Raw genomic sequence first — 20,373 nt, forward strand, 5'->3', positions numbered from 1 at the left:
CTTGCTTCCCTGCCTGCCTTCCTTTTTTTTTAAGGTAGAGTCTTATCTTAGCCCACACTGGACTTGAACTCATAGCAATCCCTCTGCCTCAGCCTCCCAAGTGCTGAGATTATAGACTGAGCTCTTTCATAGGTGATATACCTAGAGACCCTGGAGGTGGGCCCAGCATGTCCTCTCTCATTGAACCCTGGCATTGCTGTGGGGGAGGGGCTGAAGCCGTGTCTGAATGGGGAGGGAGACACAGCATCAGTGACCCTGAGCCCTGTTGTCCTCCTTTCTCTTCTGTCCCAGGCTCAGGTGGCTTTCCTCCAGGGCGAAAGGAAAGGCCAAGAGAATCTCAAGACAGACCTGGTGCGGCGGATCAAGATGCTGGAGTATGCGCTGAAGCAGGAGAGGTGAGCCCTGCCCCTCCAGAGAGGTCACTGTTCCAGACAGGCTGGCGGGCTGCTAGCTATACTCCTGCCAGCAAAGGAGGTTTCTCTACTTTCCTCTTCCCATCATCCCTAGGAATCGGGTGAAGCAGATTGTAGTGGGTGGGATTCAGATGCCAGCAGCAGCATTAGGGGCCATGGCAAACCTACTGTGTGCACCAATTCTGGACAGCTGCTACCTTGCTTATTCTTGCCATAGTCTGATGGTGTTGCTGGCCATGGTTCTGGGAAGGAACTGAGGCTTCAGGAGGAGCGTAACAGAGAATCTCAGAGCTGGTGCCTGTGGGGCAGGGAGTGAATGAATGAAGGAGGCCCTGGGACTTGGGCTTCCTAGGGTGGTCTCTTGCCCTGTCTACACTTCTCTACTCATTTGTTATTTGCTCTTTTAGGGCCAAATATCATAAACTGAAGTTTGGGACAGACCTGAATCAGGGGGAGAAGAAAGCAGATCTGTCAGAACAAGGTACCCGCCCTTGCATCCTCCCTAGACCACCCCCAGCACTGCAGCTGCTTGGCATAGAGAAGTTGCAGATGGCCTGCACTTTCTTACTCTGCTCCGTGAAAAGCAGCAGTGGCCATAGGGCTAGAGTGGGGTGGAGTTGCATCCTCAGTGTCTCTTCCCATCCTCAGTCCTGTGTCAGACACGGTGCCCAGCACTACCTGTCTGCCATCCTGCTGTCCTCAGGGACATGATGGATGCCCCAGCAGCTCCTGCCTCCTCCTCCTCCTGTTAGGAGAGTGAGTGGAACTATTTATAGCATGCTGTGGAAAGCACAGGAAAGACATTACTGAAGAGGTGGTGTTTGCACTGGGCTGTCATTCAGTCATTTACCCTCAAAAATTGATATGTGATGTACTGGCTTCCTGTCACAGAACAGGGCCACAGCAGAGAGCAGAATAGATGTGATCCTGTTCTGTGGGCACTGGTGGCTTAAGCTTCTGGAAGGAGGGATCAGATGCCCTTGGGAGTGAGGGGATGTTTTCAGGTGAGGCACTAGTATCCAGTCAGTGAAGGTAGACCCAGTGGAAGGGCACCAGCGTGCTTGGCTATGCTGGTGATGCTGGGAGCTTGGTCCAGGGCTCTGTAAAGGCCTTGCCTGCAGGGTTACGGGAGGTCATCATTTCATTCCATGCTTCTACCAAGATGTAAGCTCTTGATTGGTGTGGCCCAGGCATCTAGCCCAGCCTCATAGATGCCCAGTGGATACCTGATGAGCAATGCACAGAGCAAGTTTCCCAGCCAGCCTCACCTCATCCTGAGAGGTGAAAGCTGTAGCATGGGAGGCAGGCTTTCCTAGGCTCTCAGAGCTGTTCCAGGAAGTGCAGCCAGACTGCCCACTCCTTGCATAAGAAAGCAACAGCCAGCCGTGCATGTGGAGGCACAGCTCTGCTATTATCGGGGGTGGTTGGCAGTGGCCAGTCAAGAGCCTAGCAGTGAGGAGAGCTTCCAAGAGAGGAGTCACTTGGAGTGGGAGAGTGGGTGGAGCACACTCAGGAAGTGGGGACAAGGCCTGTGATGGTGGCAGATTCAGACTTGATGTGAGAGGATGGAGGGGTGACAGAGAGTATCTGTGCCCTGACTGAGCCGGCCTCCTCTTTCCTCTCGCTAGTCTCCAATGGCCCTGTGGAGTCGGTCACCCTGGAGAACAGCCCGTTGGTGTGGAAGGAGGGGCGACAGCTTCTGCGACAGTGAGTGAGGGGGAGGGGTGGGACAGGATGGGGCATGAAACACACAGCATACTTGGCTCAGAAGATAAGCCCGAGGAGTCTACAGTCCTTCCTGTCCCCACTGGGGCATGAACTATCAGGACCCCACCCAGCCAAAGCTGGAATGACCCATTACCCCATGGGAACCCTCCCACACCCCGAACTTGACCCTGCATGGCTCTCTGACATTTCCTTTTAAGAGAATAATGTTGGGGGAAAAATATTTTTTAAAGAGTGAAATTAAATTATAGCGGTAGTAGTACCTGGGTGCTGTGGGTTCAACCCAGGACCTCGGAGAAGGGGAGCCTTATTGGCTTGCCTTCTGGGCGGAGAGCTGTCCTGCCTCCTGAGAGGAAAGAGGCCCCAGACAGAATTGTTGGGCTACCAGCCCCCAGCCAGATCAGGATTTGTGTTACGTTAAAGATTTTAGCAGTTCAGGATACCTGAGAAGTAAATAAGCCCATTTTTGAGGAAATGTGACCCTGTCTGTACATGTTGGCATCTCCCCTATCAGCCTCAACACTTAGAGAGGAGCCCTGGGTCACGAATAGTGTGCTGTGTGCTCTGTTAAGACCCAGGGCTCGCCTTCTGCTGCACTTAGGCTTTGTAATGCTTTGACTAAGTATTATCAAATCCTCCATATAAATTAGCTAGGTTACATAAGGTTAAGAATTTCATGGGTGGAGTGTGGTTTAAGTGTTGAACCAGGCCCTGGAGTGCATCCCCAGCACCACAAAAATCACCACCATGTAATAGGCACCCTTCTGGAAAGCCAAAGATCTTGGGAGCCAATCCATCATGAGGTGTTTCAGGGTTAGGACTCGTGACAGACCTCAGGATGCTGACCTCGGCTGTCTTCAGCTCAGTCTCGGCAAACCACTGCTAGCTTAAGTGGGCACAAATAACCCCAGAGGGCTGTGAAACAGACAGAGTGAGAGCCAGGCACAGTACCTGTCTCACTGGTGCAGAGACCACTTGAGAAATCCATGGAGCGCCTACAGTCACCTCCAGAGCCTACCTTCCAGGTTGCCAGGCTTCTTCTCGCCCTCTCTTGTCCCTCTCCCCGGGGACTTATCAGAGACGAGACAAGCAAAGGAGGGCACAGGCACCCAAAGGGGCCTCTAGCAGAGCAGCAAGGCAGTATTGTCCCTTAACTTTGGAAGCCGCAGACACCCATGATTGACTTTTTGATCTTTTTCTCTTCTTCTTTTTCTTTTTCCTTTAGGCCAGTCTCAGCTGGCTTCAGTTTTTTAAGTTGCAGAAGTAATAAATGCTCAGGTGTAGAAGTAAGTAGAACGGTCTGCAGCGCTCTCTGGTGGGCTGCGGATGTAGCGCAGCGGTAGAGCGCTTGCCTCGCATGCTCAAGGCCCTGGGGTCCATCCCCAGTACTGCAGAAAAAAAGTGTACTCTTGTGTCCTGGAGCCTCCCCTGCAGAGGTCACTGTTGCTCAGTTTATGTCTGTCTTCTAGGCATCCGGGAGGCAAGCACAAGTGTGTGTCTGTGTGTGATGAAAGCATACACACACCTTCACACTCTTTTTTTCCATTTTTATAAACCCTGGAATCACGTGGAACATGGAACATGTACCATGTTCGCTGTGCTGCTGATCATAGCCATCTCTGTGGCACTCTGCCTTCGTCACCCTCTGCCTAGCGTCCATCAGTGGACATCTGGCTTTTCCTGCACGTGGGCTCTCCCCTTCATGTCGGGGACACTGTGCCATAGCAGCGTGCATGGGGACCAGGGCTTCCATTGAGAAGTATCAGAAGCCAAGCTGCTGCTCAGGGGTTGCTTCTGAAAAATTGCCGCCTGCTCTTTGGTGGCCCCTCAGAAGGCTGCTGGGTTTTTCGTGGCCCCAGCAGCCAGAGTAGCTCAATTCATGTGTTACCTGAACTGGCTCTGCTCCCACAGGTACCTGGAAGAGGTGGGCTACACAGATACCATCCTGGACATGCGGTCCAAGCGTGTGCGTTCCCTTCTGGGCCGCTCAATGGAGCTCAACGGAGCCACTGAGCCTATCGAGGGGGCTCCCAGGGCTTCACCAGGCCCTGGGGGACTTAGTGGTGGCGAATCTCTGCTGGTAAAACAGATCGAGGAACAGATCAAGAGGTGAGCCCCTGAGCAGGAGTGTTGTTCTTCCTCCCTCTGAGGAAGACTGGGCAGTAAGCCCTTCTAGATTGTGTTGCGGGCTCCACCACAGCTAGGCTTCCCCTTTAGGTTGTTGCACGGCCTCTTTTCCTAGCTGAGGATAGACCTCGGGTGGTTTGGTTGCAGAGGGAAACATGTGAGGCCTCTACCCTTGTCTTAGGGGACTCATTTTGTTCATCTTCCCATCAGTAGTTGGTATTCATCAGAAGCAGTAACGTCATCATTAGGTGATGCTAAGTGCTATGAAGAATGTGAAGAGAGTGGCAGGAGATTGCCAGGTACTGTGGCACGTCCCTGTGGTCCCAGCTACTCAGGAGGCAGAGCAGGAGATTGCTTGAGCCTAGGGCTTGGAGACCAGCCTGGCCAGGAAATAAAAAAGTAACAGAAGTAGTGCCCCTCTTGGTGGCTGAGAGGGAGGACCTCTTTGTGGGGGTAGCATTTGGACAGAGAGTAGCAGGAAAGAGTGCTCTCTAGGCACGGGAAGTGCTGAGGGCTGGATTCTGAGACAGAAAGGGCTTGATATGTGTGGGAAGCAGGAGACCTGTGTGGCATGCCTGCTGCAGTAAACACGTGAGCCTTGTGGCCTGTGGTCTGTGGTGAGGCCAGATCTCAGGAGGCAGCTCACGGACTGCCTCCCAGGCCACGATAAACAGTGGATGCTTAGCCACAGGACTGTGGGAAGCCAGTGGTTTCTAGCAGAGGTATATCATCTGACATCTTAGTCTGCTTCGAGGAGAGATTGCGGAAGCAGGGAGGCTGGGGGGGGGGGGGCGCTTACTGTGGGGTCCAGGCCAGGGCTGATGGACCTGAGCAATGGACAGGTAAGAAATGGGCTCTTGTAGAGGACTTAGGGGGGGAGAGAGGGAAAAAAGTCTGAGGAATGGATTGACACCTTTGGAAGTCAGGAATTTGAGGGGGAACGGCAGGAGTTGATGCAGTTGTACAGCTGTGTTGAGGGTAAGGTTCCTGTATGTCCCACATCAAGAGGCCACATGTAGCTTGGAGCCCTGAACATCTCTCCAGTTTACAGCACACTGATGTTTGGGGAGGGATCCAACTGTGGACCCTGAGGGCTCCTAGGTCTAAAGATTGGCAAGGAGAGCTGAAGGAGGAAGCAGCAGCCAGAGAGAGAGGAGGCAGAGGTAGGTGTGGAAGGAGGAAGTCCTCAAAGGAGAGTGTCCCGGGATGGCCAGAGAGGATGCTCTGCATTGATCTCCATAGAAAGTAGTGACTGGGTCCTGGCAGTTGACAGCTCTGTGTGACAGTGGACAGCAGGAAGGAGGGTGGGTGTCTGTAAGGAAGGGAAGGAGGCCTCTGAGTCTGTCTGTGCCGCTGCACTTGGTATTGGGAGCCAGGAGGCAGAAGAGGAATGCTGCCTATATGATGGGACCTGTTGACAGTGAAGAGTTGGAGGTGACTGAGTGTTAGAGTGGCCACTGCTCAGGCTGATTAGAGCAGGGGCGCTGGGCAGCGACGTCTTCTCACCTCGCTCATATCTGACTTGGCGCAGACATATTCAGGGGTACTCTGTCACCACAGTTGGAATTCGGTGGGGGGGAGGCACAGCCATAGGTCTGTACAAGGGTCCCAGGGATGATGGTACACGGCAGAGGCCAAATAAGAGGTTGTGCATGCTCAGAGCCAAGGCTCCTCGGGGCTCAGGAGCTTAGCTATGTCTGGGCTGTCTCCCTCTCTTTCCCCTTGTCACCTGGCGGGACTGACATCCCTCCGTCTCTTTCCCTGTCTCGGCAGAAATGCAGCTGGCAAGGATGGCAAGGAGCGTCTGGGTGGCTCGGTCCTGGAGCAGATCCCCTTCCTGCAGAACTGTGAGGACGAGGACAGCGATGAGGACGATGAGCTGGACAGTGTTCAGCACAAGAAGCAGCGTGTGAGAGTGAGTCTTCGTCACTGCTGCCTAGCCTCTGCCCTGGGCCTTCCCTGACCCATGTGGGGCTGCTTCCCTTCAGCTAGCCTGCCCCCCACCCTGAGTTGAATGTTTTGACCTGTGACTCTTGCTTTCTGTCCTCATGTCCTAAAAAGGGTGTGAAGCACAGGCTCCTGGCAAAGATTTGTGAATGGAGTAAATGTGCCTGGGCCCAGGCCTGGGTGAGGTCTGGGGAGTCAGTGTGAACTGGGGGGTTCCAGTCTGCTAGTGTGGTCAGGACCCTTGCTTGTGGACACTGACCTCATCAGCATGTCCTCCCATCTGGCTCCCAGCACCCAGCATGGTCCTACCTCCATGGTCCTGTGCTGTTTCCAGGATTCTGTCCTTGGTTGTGGTGTGGCTTTAGTTGCCCATTAAGCATCAGCCCAGCTCTGAGCAGGTCATGGGACAAGCCCACAGTGGAGCACTAGTGGCTTTGTAGATGGCCTCCTGCAGGATGTGCTGAGGTGGAGGCAGAAATACCAGCTGTGGGAAAGGCCTGAGCTTTCCCTGATCCCCACTTTTCCAGATGTGGCTCTTTCCCACTCAGTCCAGGCACCCCTTCTCTGTCTTGCCCTGGGTCTCCTGGGGCCACAGGGTATGTGTTTTGTGAGCTTCCAGAGCTCCTGGGTTTCCTTCTCTGGACCCTGACAAACCTTTGAGGTGGTGGTGGGGGGGGGCTTGACTTCCACTCTGTCCCTGGGGTCCCTAGCATGACTTAGCACAGGGTCTTGTCCAGATGGGCTTCTGATGGGAGCAAAATGACAGACCTGGAACTCTGAAGGAGGCAGAATGCTAAAGGGTGTCTTTGATGTGGGCACTCTAACTTGACTTCCTGGTTCCTTGGTTCAGATGCTGGAGTCTTCTGTTTCTCCCCACCCCCACTCGGGATTGTCTTTATTTATTTATTTATTTATTTTGAGACAGGGTTTCTCTGTGTAGTATTGGTGCCTGTCCTGAATCTCACTGTGTAGACCAGGCTGGCCTCTATGCACACACACACACACACCGCTGTTTTTTCTTTTGTACGTGTATGGGGGGAGGGAGGGAGGAGGAGAGAGAGAATGAATATGTATGCAGGTGCTACTTCATGTGGAGGCCAAAGGTCTGCTTCTTCACGAGCTATCTACCTTATGGTTTCTTGGGTTTGTTTGTTTTCATTTTTGGTGTTTTACTTTATTTATTATCTGTGTATTAGTTAGAGTTCTCTAGAGGAACAGAACTGATAGACTAAATCTATAGCCAGCTAGATATATATAAATCTGTAGATAGCTTGATAGAAAGACAGAAAGATTTATTAGAATGGCTTACAGGCAGTGGTCCAGCCTGTCCAACAATGACTATCTACCAATGTAAGGTTCAAGAATCCAGTAGTACCAGGGGTACGGGGTGGTGGCGCACGCCTTTAATCCCAGCTCTCAGGAGGCAGAGGCAGGCGGATCTCTGTGAGTTCAAGGCCAGCCTGGTATACATGATCAAATTCCAGGACAGTGACAGCAGTGGTTACACAGAGAAACCCTCTCTTGAGAAACTAAAAAAAAAAAAAAAAAAAGGATCCGGTAGTTTCTCGGTCCACTAGGCTGGGTGTCTCAGCTGGTCTTCAGTATACGCCAGAATTAGAAGTAGGCTCTAATGCCAGTGAAGGAATGGACTTGCTAGTGAGGGCAGACAGGCAGAGAGCAAGTTTCTTCCTCCATGTTCGTGTTTGTTATAGGTGCCAGCAGGTGTGGCCTAGATTTGAAGGTGGATCTTCTTCCCACGTCAGATGATTTAATTAAGAAAGCCCCTCACAGGTGTGCCCGTCTATTTGGGTTCTAGTTAATCCCAGACACAGTCAGCTGACAACCAAGAATGGCCATCACAGCTTGTTCTTTGTGTTTTTGACACAGAGTTTCCCTGTGTGGGCCTGGCTATCCTGGAGCTTGATATGTAGACCAGGATGGCCTAGCACTTACAGATATCCCCCTGCCTCTGCCTCCCAAGTGCTGTGAGTGCTGTGATTAAAGGCGTGCACCACCATGTCTGGCTTACCTTGTGTTATTGAGACAGGTTTCTCACTGAGCCTGGACTTGCTGATGAGCCTCCAGGCTGGCTGATTAGCAAGCCTCAGAAGTGCTGCCTCCCTCTCCTCGGCACTGCATTGCAAGGCAAGGACATACTGCATACCTCTCTTTTTACCTGCTTCAGGGGGGTTGAACTGATGCTTGTTAGGCAAGCAGTCAGCTGAACCGTCTTCCCAGCCTCTCAGGACTTTTCTTCTGAGTCTGGATGATGCTTCCTCTGGGAATTGGCCCTCTTAGCTCCTCACAGCAGAAATGATTCTTCGCTTTATTTTGCTTTTGTGTTCTGTGGTAGTGATGCTCAAACTTAGGGCTTCACACATGCTGGGCAAGCACTCTGTCTCTGAGCTTCATCCCAGCCCATTTGTTTGCTTTTGAGACAGTTTCACACTGTAATTGAGGCTAGCCCAGAACTCTGGCCATCCTTTTGCCTCAGCCTCCTGAGCACTAGTTCAGGCATGAGCCGTCACACCCATCTTCCCTCTGACTGTTGTATACCGAGAGGCCTGTGCATTTCACTGTTCTTGTCCCCGTGCCCTGTGGGCTCACTTGCGTGGATACCTGAGAGATGTTATTTCTAGATTCAGGCGCTCCGGATGACCGCATTGGGGAGTCAACTGTGTTCTGGGGCACCACAGTCTGTTGGTGCTGCCCATTTTGGAGTCCAGTTTGAATTTGGGGACCTGGAGCAATTGGCTTCATTCTGTCTAGCTGGTTCCCACACATATAGGATGGGAAGGAGGGTAGTAGTTTGGGTCACTGTTCACAGCGCTGTGAGGTAGAATGAAGCTATGTCTGTAAGCTCCTTCCGTGAATCTCTAGTTCTTGCTCAAGCACACAGCTGAGTGACAAGTGTGTGTTGTCACAGTTAGCTTTATGCCCAGAGTGGATGTAGAGGGTTCTGATCATTTCCCCTGTATGTCTTTGTATACCCCCAGGACTTGTATCATACGACTTCCTGAGAGCCATGTGTTAGGGAGGGGCCCAGCAAAGCTGTAAGGGGGGATGAGAATGCCCAGTGCTGTGGTAGAGGAGGGCCCACCGCAGTCTCCAGATCTAGGCTGTGGGAAATGGGCTGAGGGCTTGTCTTTCCCGGGAAGTGGCTGGGTTTGATCTCTGAACTCCAGCCCTTTCTCCACTCTAGCTCCCCTCCAAGGCCCTGGTGCCTGAAATGGAGGATGAGGATGAGGAAGATGACTCAGAAGATGCCATCAATGAGTTTGATTTCCTGGGCTCAGGAGAAGATGGAGAGGGGTCTCCAGATCCTCGACGTTGTGCTGCAGAGGGGAACCCCCATGAGCTGGGTGAGTTGCTGACTGACTGACAGGCCTGGCTAAGACAGGCTCTGACCCTACATGCTTCAGCTGCTTCCTGTCCGGGGCTCTGTACATTCCTAGGCGGATGTACTTCCTGAGGTGGCTCAAGGATAGCTCAATCCCAAGCCAGGTCCAGGCCCTTACCCTTCCCTGGAAAGTCCCTGCACGCTGTATTCAAGTAGCTCTGCAGAAGTCAAGCTCCAGTCCTCACAGCAAGTGTCCAGTGCCTGTCCAACTCAAGCAGGGGGCAGGATGAAAACTGAGGGTGGAGAAGGGGCATGGGACTGTGTCTTCCTGTCTGACTCCTGGCCAAAAGGGCCTTGGGGTCCCCTGGGCCTAGGGTAGAACCCGGATTTGCCTGCCACCTCTCACTGGGTCCCTGCCAGTCTGCTTCCTCAGCCTGTCTCTCCCTGGGGTCAGTGCTTTAGAGCTTCCACTATTGCAGGAAGGCCAGCCGCAGTGGGGTGGGCTTCCATGAAAGACTGGGTAGAGCTGTGGGCCATTCTTGCTCATGCCTCACCCATGCAGAAAGCCGTCGAGTCAAACTCCAGGGAATTCTTGCTGACCTCCGGGATGTGGATGGGCTGCCCCCCAAAGTGACTGTCCCACCTCCTGGCACACCCCAGCCCCGGCCTCATGAAGGTAATCTCCAGCCCCATATTCCAGTACCTTGGGGTCCATGACAGAGGGGGGGCTGCAGAGATAAGTCCGGGATTTCTGTGTCCTCAGAGGTAAGGCCCAGTCTCCAGTCTGCAGCTCCCTGTCCCAAAAGGTCGTCTGTCTGTCTGTTTCCCTCTCTTTTTGTCTGTCCTCCCCTGTCTGTCTGTCTGTCGTCCCTGTCTTCCTTTCCAGCTGCAATTCTTGATCCTGTCTTCCTGCCTCTCTTCCTTGCTCCTCATCCTTTCTGCCTCTCTCTGCCTCTCTCTCTCTCTCCCTGGCCCTGTCTGCCCCACCCACCCCTCCCCCCCTACCAGGTTCCTTTGGCTTCTCCTCAGACGTCTTCATCATGGACACTATCGGGGGCGGGGAGGTGAGCCTGGGGGACTTGGCAGATCTCACCGTCACCAATGACAACGACCTCAGCTGTGATGTAAGTTCTTGGGGTGCCCCATCAGTTCTTAGCTCAGCTCTGACCATGTTGCAGGTCTGGGTTCTGTCCCTTTCATGTGAGGACTGTGAGAAGTCATTCCATAGCCCCAGCAAGAGGCTTTAACACACCATGCCTTAGAGAGGGGTGCCTGGTAAACAAACACCTCAGTGTGGTGCAGGCTCTGAAAAGCACAGGAGTCTCTTCATCCCATGCCTTCTGTGGGGATGTGGGGAGATTATTGCCAGCCATGCTTCCCCACTCAGGCCTCTATTGTGAGTGGAATAGGGGCTGGAATGAAGGGCCTCGTGGCTGGCATTCTGTGCTGTGCACCTTGGATAGGTCACTGGGACTTTCTGGGGTGGGTTTGGATGCATTTTTCCAGGGCAGAAGATAATCAGGTTACTGACCCTAGTAAGGTTGGAGGCTAGTGTAGAAAGCAGAAGTGAGGCTAGGCAGGGTCTATTGGGAGTGTACTGCAGGGTTCCTCAACCTGCCCCATGGGTCTTCAGGGAGTGGGGAACCCACCTGAGCGCAGATCCTCCAGTTCCTAAGAATCGTGATAGAAATGCCAGCTGAGCCCAGGTGAAGGGGATCTGAAGGCACTAAGGCTTCCCTGACAGCTCTTGGTGTCTCCCAAACCTGGCTGTCCCTCGCGGTGAGCAGCTTCACCTTGTAGGACACGCGCTCTTACAGCATGTGTCCCAGGGCCTGATGATGGCTCTGCTTCCCAGCCTCCCCTGCCAGGGGCCTGTCAAAACCCCAGTCAGGGCTTGTTCCCTAGGGCTTTGTAGCTTGGGGACCTGTCTGCAGTTACTCTGACCTCCCCCAATCCCGGCCCCCTTAGCGAGGCCAAGACCAGCGGTTATCCCACTGCTCTGCAGCATTGTTTGTCTGGGGCTTTTGCTCGGGATGGACAAAGTGCATGTTTCTGAGTGGGACCCACTGTTCTGCCTGCGATTGACCTTTCTGGCTTCCTTTTGTGTGCACGATTTTGAATGTTGTGTGTCCCGGCCTTGCTGCCTCCTGCCCAGGGCCTTTAACACACAGCTTCTTTCTTCAGTCCCTTTCTCCTTGCCTGGTGCTGGTTAAGTCCTGCTTATCTGTCACTACCTCACAAGAGCCTCTTGGTCCCTAGAGGAGGGTAGGCTGCCTTGTTGTCCCCTCCTCATGCTCAGAGTTCCTGGTTCTGTGTGTTTAGGACCTGTCTGTCTTCCTGAGGGGTCTCTGAACTGTGAGGCCCCAAAGAGTTAGGCTCCCCTGGCCCCTTCAGACCCTCCCATGCTGCTGAAACCTGCTGAGTGTGTGAAGGGCTCTTCTTGGCCTGCAGAAGGGCGGGCAGGCTGGGGCCAGTCAGTTCCAGTCTGAATGGGGTGGCATCAATGTCTGTGTGAGTGCTGGGATATACAAGAGGACACTGAGGCAGCTCCCCATCCCCAGCTGTCTGACAGCAAAGACGCCTTCAAGAAGACATGGAACCCCAAGTTTACTCTCCGCTCACACTACGATGGCATCCGCTCACTGGCCTTCCACCATAGCCAGTCAGCACTGCTCACTGCCTCTGAGGATGGCACACTTAAACTGTGGAACCTGCAGAAGGCAGTTACAGCCAAGAAGTAAGGATGCCACCCTGGAGGGGGTGGGGCCCTAGGACCTGGGGTCTCAGTGACGGAGTTCCTCTTTCCCACAGAAATGCTGCCCTAGACGTGGAGCCGATTCATGCTTTCCGTGCTCACAGGTAGGGCCTGAGCCTGTTCTAAGCCCTGGATCCCAGCAGCATGGGCTAATGCTGCCTGCTGCCCTGGAGACCTGGAGCAGCAGTCTCCATTCCGGGCCCTCTGTATAGTGGAACCTCAGTACACCCTTACTCGGGGACCATGTTGATTCCCATGTGGTTTCACTGAGGCCCTTCTGAGCAGTAAAGGCAAAGGACAGGAGACAGGCAGCTTTCCCAGGTGGCCTTGCCAGAGCATAGAGGCCAGATTCCCTTTGGCGTCCTTAAAACACACCTAGGAAAGGAGACTGATGAGACGGCTCAGTGGATAAAGGTACCTGCTTCTAAGTGTGATCCCCAGGGTGGGAAAATTGTCCTCTGACCTCCACATGTACATTGTGATATGTGACAACAAATAAATTTAAACTATTTTTAAAAATAGCTAAGAGAGCTGGGTATGACGGCGCACGCCTTTCACCCTAGCACTCAGGAGGCAGAGGCAGGCGGATCTCTGTCAGTTCGAGGCCAACCTGGTCTACGGAGTGAGTTCCAGGTCAGCCAGGGCTACACGAGAGCCCCTGTCTTGAAAAACCACCAAACAAATAGCTAGGAGAAACCCTCCAGCTCCTGTGAGCAAGGCAGGCCCAAGTCGTAGCCGCCCCCCTCCATCACCTGCCCTTGTACCTGCAGGGGCCCCGTGCTGGCAGTCACCGTGGGCAGCAACAGCGAGTACTGTTACAGCGGTGGGGCTGACGCCCGCATCCACAGCTGGAAGATTCCAGACCTCAACATGGACCCATATGATGGCTACGGTGAGGATAGACCCTGCCCACACCCTCCCATGTCACAGCCCTGGGAAGCAGCTCCAGCGTTCCCAGTCTGATTTAGCATTAGTGGGTGGGGCAGAGGGAGATGGGCAGGAGGGGTAGTGGTGAGGGGAGGGTTGGGCAGCATCTGAGAATCAGCATGAGCTGGCCTTTTGGAGAGCCGAGACAGGAGAGCCTAAGTCAGGGCCACAGTGGGCTTTGGCAGCTTGGTGGACTCTGTTCTTGGGGACTAGCCAGGGTCTCATCGTGGTCAGTGGAGGGTTTATTAGAAACATAGGAAGTGAGCTGAGAGGGAGGCATCAGTGGCACCACATGGCAGAGAGTTTAGACTTTGTCTTTGATCCCTTTGAAGAGTTAAGTGGAGGAGCCAGGCAGCGCTCTGGAGGCAGAGGCAGGTGGATCTCCGTGAGTTCAAGGCCAGCCTGGTCTACAGAGGGAGTTCTAGGACAGCCAGGACTGTTACACAGAGAAACCCTGTCTCCAAAACAAACAAACAAAAATGTCTTTCACTAGAAGTGGACACCAAGTCCCGTCCCTAACTAAGAAGCTATTTGCGATTGATTCCTGCTGAGAAAGGGAGTCAGTCTCTCTGATCAGTATCCCTGGGTGTATCATCACATTCCAGGGCTGGCCCCATGCCCAGGAATAGTTGGACAACACAAAATAGACTCCATGTTGTTGGGGTTGATTTTTTTTTTTTTTTTGTTTATTTTTGGCAATTTTTGTCTTTTATCCTCTGTCTTTAGTTTGTCTATTTTGATTTTTGTTTCTCTTACTTTTTTGAGATAGAAAGAGCATGAAGTTGGGTGGGTAAGGAGGTGGGAGAATCTTGGAAGATTTGGGAGGGAATATGATCACAATATAGTTGATGAAAAAATTATTTAAATACTTTTTTTTTTTTTTAAATGTCTTATAGGTTGAGTGTGGTGGTGCACATCTCTAATTCTAGCACTCTGGAGGCAGAGGCAGGCAGAGCTCAGTGAGTTCAAGGCCAGCCTGGTCTAGAAAGTGTGAGGTCTAGGCCAGCTGGGACTACATAAAGAATATCTTTTAATAAACTCCAGCTCTGGGGGGTTGTAGAGATGTCTCAGTGGTTAAGAGTGCTGGCTGCTCTTCCAGAGAACCCGGGTTCAAATCCCAGCACCCATACGACAGTTCACAACTGTAACTCCAGTTCCAGGGGATCTGACACCCTTGTACAGACATACATGTAAGCAAAACACCAATGCACATAAAATAATAATAAATCACTAAAAATAAAAAGAAACAAACTCAAGGTCTGCTTAAATAAAAATGTTTCATTTGTTTGGTTTGGTTTTTCAAGACAGGGTTTCTCTGTGTAGTCCTGGCCGTCCTGGAACTTGCTTTGTAGACCAGGCTGGCCTCCACCTCACAGAGATGCTCTTGCCTCTGCCTTCTGAGTGCTGGGATTAAAGGCGTGCATCTCCATTGCTTGGCTGTAAAAGTTTTTAAAACTTTTAAGTAGCTCATTATTTTTAAGTGAAGAGGTGCCCAGGGTCCTTCACTCTCGGTGCCCTTGCCCTGCTCACTGGTGCCTGCTTCGTTCTTCTTACGTGTTACAGATGTGTGTGTGTTACAGATGTGTGTGTGTGTTACAGAGGGCTGTGGGCCACCTTTGGGTGTTGGGAACCAAACCTGGCATGGAGCAAATGCTCTTACCCATTGAGCCATTTCTCCAGCCCCACCTCTGTCCTGTTTTTTATTGTTGTTGGTTTGTTTTGGTTTTGGTTTTTTTGAGACAGGGTTTCTCTGTGTAGCCCTGGTTGTCCTAGAACTGGCTTTGTAGCCCAGGCTGGCCTTGAACTCACAGAGATCTGCCTGCCTCTGCCTTCCCAAAGTTGTTTTACTCTTGAATATGGCCTTGTGCTATATTTGTTGTGGCAGAGTCGAGTTGTATTTACTGTCAAGGTACCAGTTATCTGGGAAGGTCAAGGGTCAGTCCTAAGTGAACTGCCATACTTCAGGTCTTAGCTGGACTTGACCCAGACCTGTGTGGAGTCTTAACGGATAGAGAGGCCACAGAAGGTCCTTTGAGCAGCAGAGGCTGAGAACCCAGCAAGAAAAGACACTCTAGGGGATAAAGGGCAGGCTACCCTTGGTCAACAGAGACAACACTGCCCCTCCTGCCCTGGTGCCCTGAGCTGCTGACCTTGGCCCTGGGGAGACAGTGAACTCGGAAGCCTCATCTTCTAAGTTGTCGAGCTGCTTCCTGTGCCCTAGAATCTGCGCAGAGGAACTCCTGGGCAGTGGGCAGCGGCCTGGGTCCCAGCAGAGCGGCAGCCCCTGGGCCATGGGGTGGGGCTGGCCTCACTAACAGTCTCTTTCCTCCTGGCCTGCCCAGACCCCAGCGTGCTGAGCCACGTCCTGGAAGGCCATGGGGACGCTGTGTGGGGTCTGGCTTTCAGTCCCACCTCCCAGCGCCTAGCATCCTGCTCCGCTGACGGCACCGTCCGCATCTGGGACCCCAGCAGCAGTGGTCCGAGCTGCCTCTGCACCTTCCCCATGTCTGGAGGTGAGTGTTGACCCCACTGTCTCAAAGCAGGATGCAGAGCCCAGGCTAAGGTGGCCCCTGAGAGGACCTTCAGCCACAGGGTAAGACCGGCTCCTTGAGAGCCTTTTCTTCTCTGTACTCTCAGAGCACGGGATCCCCACCTCAGTGGCCTTCACCAGCACCGAGCCTGCCCATGTTGTGGCCTCCTTTCGTTCTGGTGACACCGTTCTTTATGACTTGGAAGCTGGCAGCGCCCTCCTCACATTGGAGTCCCGAGGGAGCAGTGGTGAGCAGGCAGGCCAGTGGGACGAGGGTTTGAACGCCCATAGGACCCCAGTTCCTCCTGTAGCTCTGGGGCCCTAGCCGTCAGTGAGATCAGAACGTTGCCCGTGGGCCCTCAGGGGCCACAAGCAGGAAGGAAGCAAGGCTCAGTGGCGGCCAGCCAGCCTGACACAGTGGGCTGGGCAGTGTGTTCCCAATTGCAGAAGTGGCCTGCCCCTCCTCCGCTGTCCCAGTCCTGTTCCCTCCTCAGTCCCTCCCTCTCCCCACTTTCCTCGCAGGCCCAACACAGATCAACCAGGTGGTGAGTCACCCCAGTCAGCCCGTCACCATCACTGCGCACGACGATAGGGGCATCCGGTTCCTGGACAACCGCACAGGTGAGGCCCGGCCTCCTCCCTCACCGCGTTCTGGGGATCGGGAGGGGACGGTCAGACCGCCACATCCTCACCTTCCCCGACACGGCCTGTAGAGGGGGCCACTGCCAGCCACTCTCTGTCCCTCCCTCAGGTAAATCCGTGCACTCCATGGTTGCCCACCTGGACGCAGTCACCTGCCTAGCCGTGGACCCCAATGGCGTGTTCTTGATGTCAGGAAGTAAGTTGGGCCCCTCTTGCTGCCCCTTCCCCAGGAGGGTTGGAGGCAAAGAGAAGGGGCTGCAGCCGTGGCAGGCAGCTCCACCCTTGAACGTGCTAGAAGTCCTGCCTCATTCTCATCGGCTGTCCGTGGTATCCCTCCCTGCCTAGGGATTTGTCCTTGTGTTACAGGTGTGAGGTGATGGACCAGATCCCCTCAAGTTTGAGCACGTGGTCCCTCTCTGCTCTCAGATACAGGCTCAGTAGCTGTCTACTCTAGAATGGGGAGACAGGTCCCTCAGACAGTGTCAGGTGCAGTGAGTGTGTGCAGATGTGTTTGCAGATGTGCACGCGGTGGTGGAGGCTGTAAGCAGATCCCAGCTCGCTCTGCCTGATGTTGCCATGTGCTGACTGAGCAGCTACACCCCAGGCCTCCTGTTCCCTGCCCAGTGGCCTCAGACCCAGCCCTGATACGGACAAGCTTCAGATCTGAGGCCCTGCTTTCTGGGCTGAGTCCCTGGAGCTGGGCTAACTTGAGGAGCGGAGCTTCAGGCTAGTCACGCTTTCTCACGCCCAGGCGCTCTGCTGGCTCCACTTCCACCCTCAATTCCCTGCAGTTCTCAGCCCTCGCTGGCTGCTTGCCCCAGCCCCTCCTTGGCCATCCCTCTACCTGGAAGGCCCCCTCCCCCAGCCATGTCTTTCCGCCTGTCACCTAGAGATAGTGTCTGCTGTTCTCTTTCTTCCCTGCTGTGCTGGGGATGGAACCCAGGGCCTTGGGCTGGCCAGGCCCGTTCACAGCCCCCGAGCCACAGCGTACCACTGTGAGCTGTTGGTGCTCAGTCACCCTGCGGTCCGAGAGCTGCCTGTCGGTGTGCAGCGGTCCTCCAGCGGTCCTCCATATGTGTGCTTGGCGGATAGCAGAGTGGTTGACAGGATGGGGACAGAAGGGCTGCCCTTCGGGCAGAGCCATGGGAGGAAGGAAGAGGGCTAAGCTGCCTCCCTCTCAAGGCCTTTCCATGAGGCCAGGTGAAGGATTCAAAACCCAGGTCTGAGCTGAAGCTTGGTAACAGACGCTTCTGCTCCACACCTGTGCAGGTCACGACTGCTCTCTGCGCTTATGGAGCCTCGACAACAAGACATGTGTGCAGGAGATCACCGCCCACCGCAAGAAGCATGAGGAGGCCATCCATGCAGTGGCCTGCCATCCCAGCAAGGCCCTTATCGCCAGTGCTGGTGCTGACGCCCTAGCCAAGGTCTTCGTATGATCCCTCCTGGCCTCGCCCTGGCTACACAGTGGCAGGGAGCGGGGCCAGGCCGGTGGGGCTGAGGTAAGGACCAGAGGCCGTTTGTATTCTAGGTAGGAATGCAGAAACCCAGTGTCCTTGCCCCAGAAGACACCCCCCTCCTCTGTGACCCACTGCCTTTCAGTTTGAGTTGGGTTAAAGCCCACAGTCCTATGAGAGTGAGGCTTCTCTGAGAAGACGGGAGGGATTGGGGCTAGAGTAGAACTCTATCCTAACCAGCTGCCTTCCCTCTGTCTCTGCAGGCAGCCCCCAGCCTCTCTTGAGAGGCTCAGAGTCTCGGCCTCTTTCATCTTCCTGGAGCCTGGTGGTGCTAATGGCCCTTTCCCCAGGAATTACCCCTTGAGGATGGCCTCTGGGGTTTCTGCTCATGCCCCAGCCCTAATTCCTGATATAGCTGTCTCCTGAGTTTGGCACAGCCAGGGCTGGGTGTCCTTGGGGATCTGTTTTTTTCCAAGACAATAGAAGGTACCAGGCTCCACCCTAGAGTGCCACCCCTCCTTCACCCATCAGATGAAGGGCTGTGCTGAGAGAGAGGGGTCTCCTGTGGCCCTCTTGTGTGGGCCCCAGGCTGTCCTCTTGGACCTCAGTCCCTTCCTCCTGCTTCCAACACTAACCAAGCCTCTGGGGCCAGGCCTTCCTGGGGAGGGCCTCCACTCCTCTGGGGCGCTCTCCCAGCCACAGGCCCTCCTTGAGATGTAGAGGGTGGAGTGGGCCCCGGACCCCTAGCTCGCTGTCTATCTGTATAAATGAATGGGATTTTAACGGCGCCCACCCCACGTTATCACTGTGTGATAGTCCGTCAGTCTTGTCCCAGCTCCACACTTTTGCCTCTATTTATTTCACTCTTTATTTGGGTTCCACCTTGTGCCCTTGGTTCCCCCTTCAGGTTCCTGTTTATAAGCCCCGTCCCTTTTGCCCCCAACTTGTATGTGAAAAAACTGTCTCAATAAACCCTTTGGAGTAAGATAGGTTCCTCAGGCCATCTGTCAAGGGGATAGGGGACCTTGGGGGGGGGGGTCACTCCCTCTGCCTTGGCTGAGTGGAGTCTGAGGAGAAGGAGATGGATTGGGGTTCTGTGATGGAGTGGGGTGGGGGTGAAGCTGGGTGCCATGCCAGTGGAAGGGCGGGAGTGGAACACAGGACCACATCTCTTGAGCCCTCCTTTCTTTCACTAACCATGACTTTGGAGGGGGCAGTACACTGGTGAAGAAATGCTGTGCTGTGGCAATAAACAGTTTAGATGAAGACCCCTTGCCTGTTCAGGAGCTCAGAATAAGAACCAAAGCCCTTTCCTGCCCCATACCCATTCCTGGACTGACAGAACAGGCAGGTTCTGTGGAGGACATGCAGGTACCTGGTCCGCATAGCAATGCAGAGGCCCTCCCCTTCCCCTCGGTTTAGTGTCAACCTGTAGGGTTAGGCCTTCGTCCTCGCCATCTTCATGGCCTCAGAAAGTGGAGTGGGGCTGGGAGTCCACACTACAGAGAAAGAGTGAGGTGACTCCAGCCAGCAGGCACAGCATGCCCCACACCCTCCACCTTCTAGCCCCTCAGAAGGGTCAAGGGGTAAAAAGGACTGTAAGTCCAAGTCCCGAGCCAGTGGTCCTACTGGGGACTGCCCGTCTAGGAGAAGGTGCAGGTGGGTATGTGATTTTTAGTGACACTCAAGCGACCAGACTGTGAGCTCCACGTGGCCTTGCCTCCCCCCATCCCTTCGGGCTCTCTGCAGCTTCCCCAGGTGGTAGTTTGGGTTTTCACTCCAGCCTCAGACTTCCTTCCCCAGCCCCTGCTCCCCGGATGTGGTGACAGCCAGCACTGTACCAACCTCAGCTGCCCCCAGCAGCACTGAACCATAAGGGGGGCTCTTGTGGACAAGTCGCCGCTCTGAAACTCCAGCTTCCTGGATGTGGAAACTAACTGGTAGCCTCTGCCTGATTATTAGTAGAAGTCAGAATTGCTCCTGATGGAGATGGGCTTGATTACACAGGCCTGGCTCATGGGCTCTCAGTAATGTTAACTTTTTAGATTTCCTGGCGTTGCACTATTTATTTCAGAGAAGGGTGGAGGTCAGGACAACCCAGAGGAGCTGGTTCTCCTTTGATTATTAGTCTCCAGGATTGAACTCAGGCCAGTGAGCCTGGTGGCAAGCGCCTTTACCCACTGAGCCACCTCACTAGCCAGGTGCTGGACGATTCACTTAAGAGGCCCAGCCAGAAGCCCCTGAGTGGCTTTGATGACTCCCTTCTCTCTGCAAAATTTAAGGGCAGCAACATCAGCTGGACTAGCTGTGTTCCAGGCACCTGTATTCCATCTCTGAAATACAGCCTCCTGACAGGGGAAGGAAGGCTCACAGTGGGGAAGCCCCTACCTCAAGCCACACAGCCGGAAAGATGTAGGCACCGGTCAAGTCTCATGAGAGGTCTATGAAGTGGTGTTGCCCTTTGGCATGCCGCCTTGGTTGGGGGTTCTCCGTGCCCCTTTCAACTCGCT

The 20,373-nt window shown here is 54.0% G+C and overlaps 1 protein-coding gene across 5 annotated transcripts in view; it reads left to right on the plus strand.

Annotated features, from left to right (window-relative positions):
- Positions 1–18,848, plus strand: part of Strn4 (striatin 4) — a 24,924-nt gene extending 6,076 nt beyond the window's left edge. For 4 of the 5 annotated variants that reach the window (XM_052760624.1, XM_052760627.1, XM_052760626.1 and 1 more), the window contains exons 2-18: positions 292–395; positions 821–894; positions 2,042–2,120; positions 4,050–4,247; positions 6,039–6,180; positions 9,415–9,574; positions 10,115–10,228; positions 10,561–10,676; positions 12,114–12,289; positions 12,364–12,411; positions 13,078–13,199; positions 15,577–15,747; positions 15,872–16,012; positions 16,287–16,385; positions 16,516–16,602; positions 17,676–17,908; positions 18,127–18,848. In XM_052760624.1, the coding sequence (XP_052616584.1) occupies positions 292–395; positions 821–894; positions 2,042–2,120; positions 4,050–4,247; positions 6,039–6,180; positions 9,415–9,574; positions 10,115–10,228; positions 10,561–10,676; positions 12,114–12,289; positions 12,364–12,411; positions 13,078–13,199; positions 15,577–15,747; positions 15,872–16,012; positions 16,287–16,385; positions 16,516–16,602; positions 17,676–17,845 (2,001 nt within the window). In that variant the 3' untranslated portion in view covers positions 17,846–17,908; positions 18,127–18,848. The remainder of the gene's footprint in view (positions 1–291; positions 396–820; positions 895–2,041; positions 2,121–4,049; positions 4,248–6,038; positions 6,181–9,414; positions 9,575–10,114; positions 10,229–10,560; positions 10,677–12,113; positions 12,290–12,363; positions 12,412–13,077; positions 13,200–15,576; positions 15,748–15,871; positions 16,013–16,286; positions 16,386–16,515; positions 16,603–17,675; positions 17,909–18,126) is intronic. The other variant, XM_052760625.1, reaches the window with a different exon arrangement.
- Positions 18,849–20,373: the final 1,525 nt, after the last annotated feature.

This window comes from Peromyscus californicus, unplaced genomic scaffold, assembly GCF_007827085.1.
Source record: "Peromyscus californicus insignis strain IS unplaced genomic scaffold, ASM782708v3 Scaffold_4__1_contigs__length_199733344, whole genome shotgun sequence".
Taxonomy (NCBI): Eukaryota; Metazoa; Chordata; class Mammalia; order Rodentia; family Cricetidae; genus Peromyscus; species Peromyscus californicus.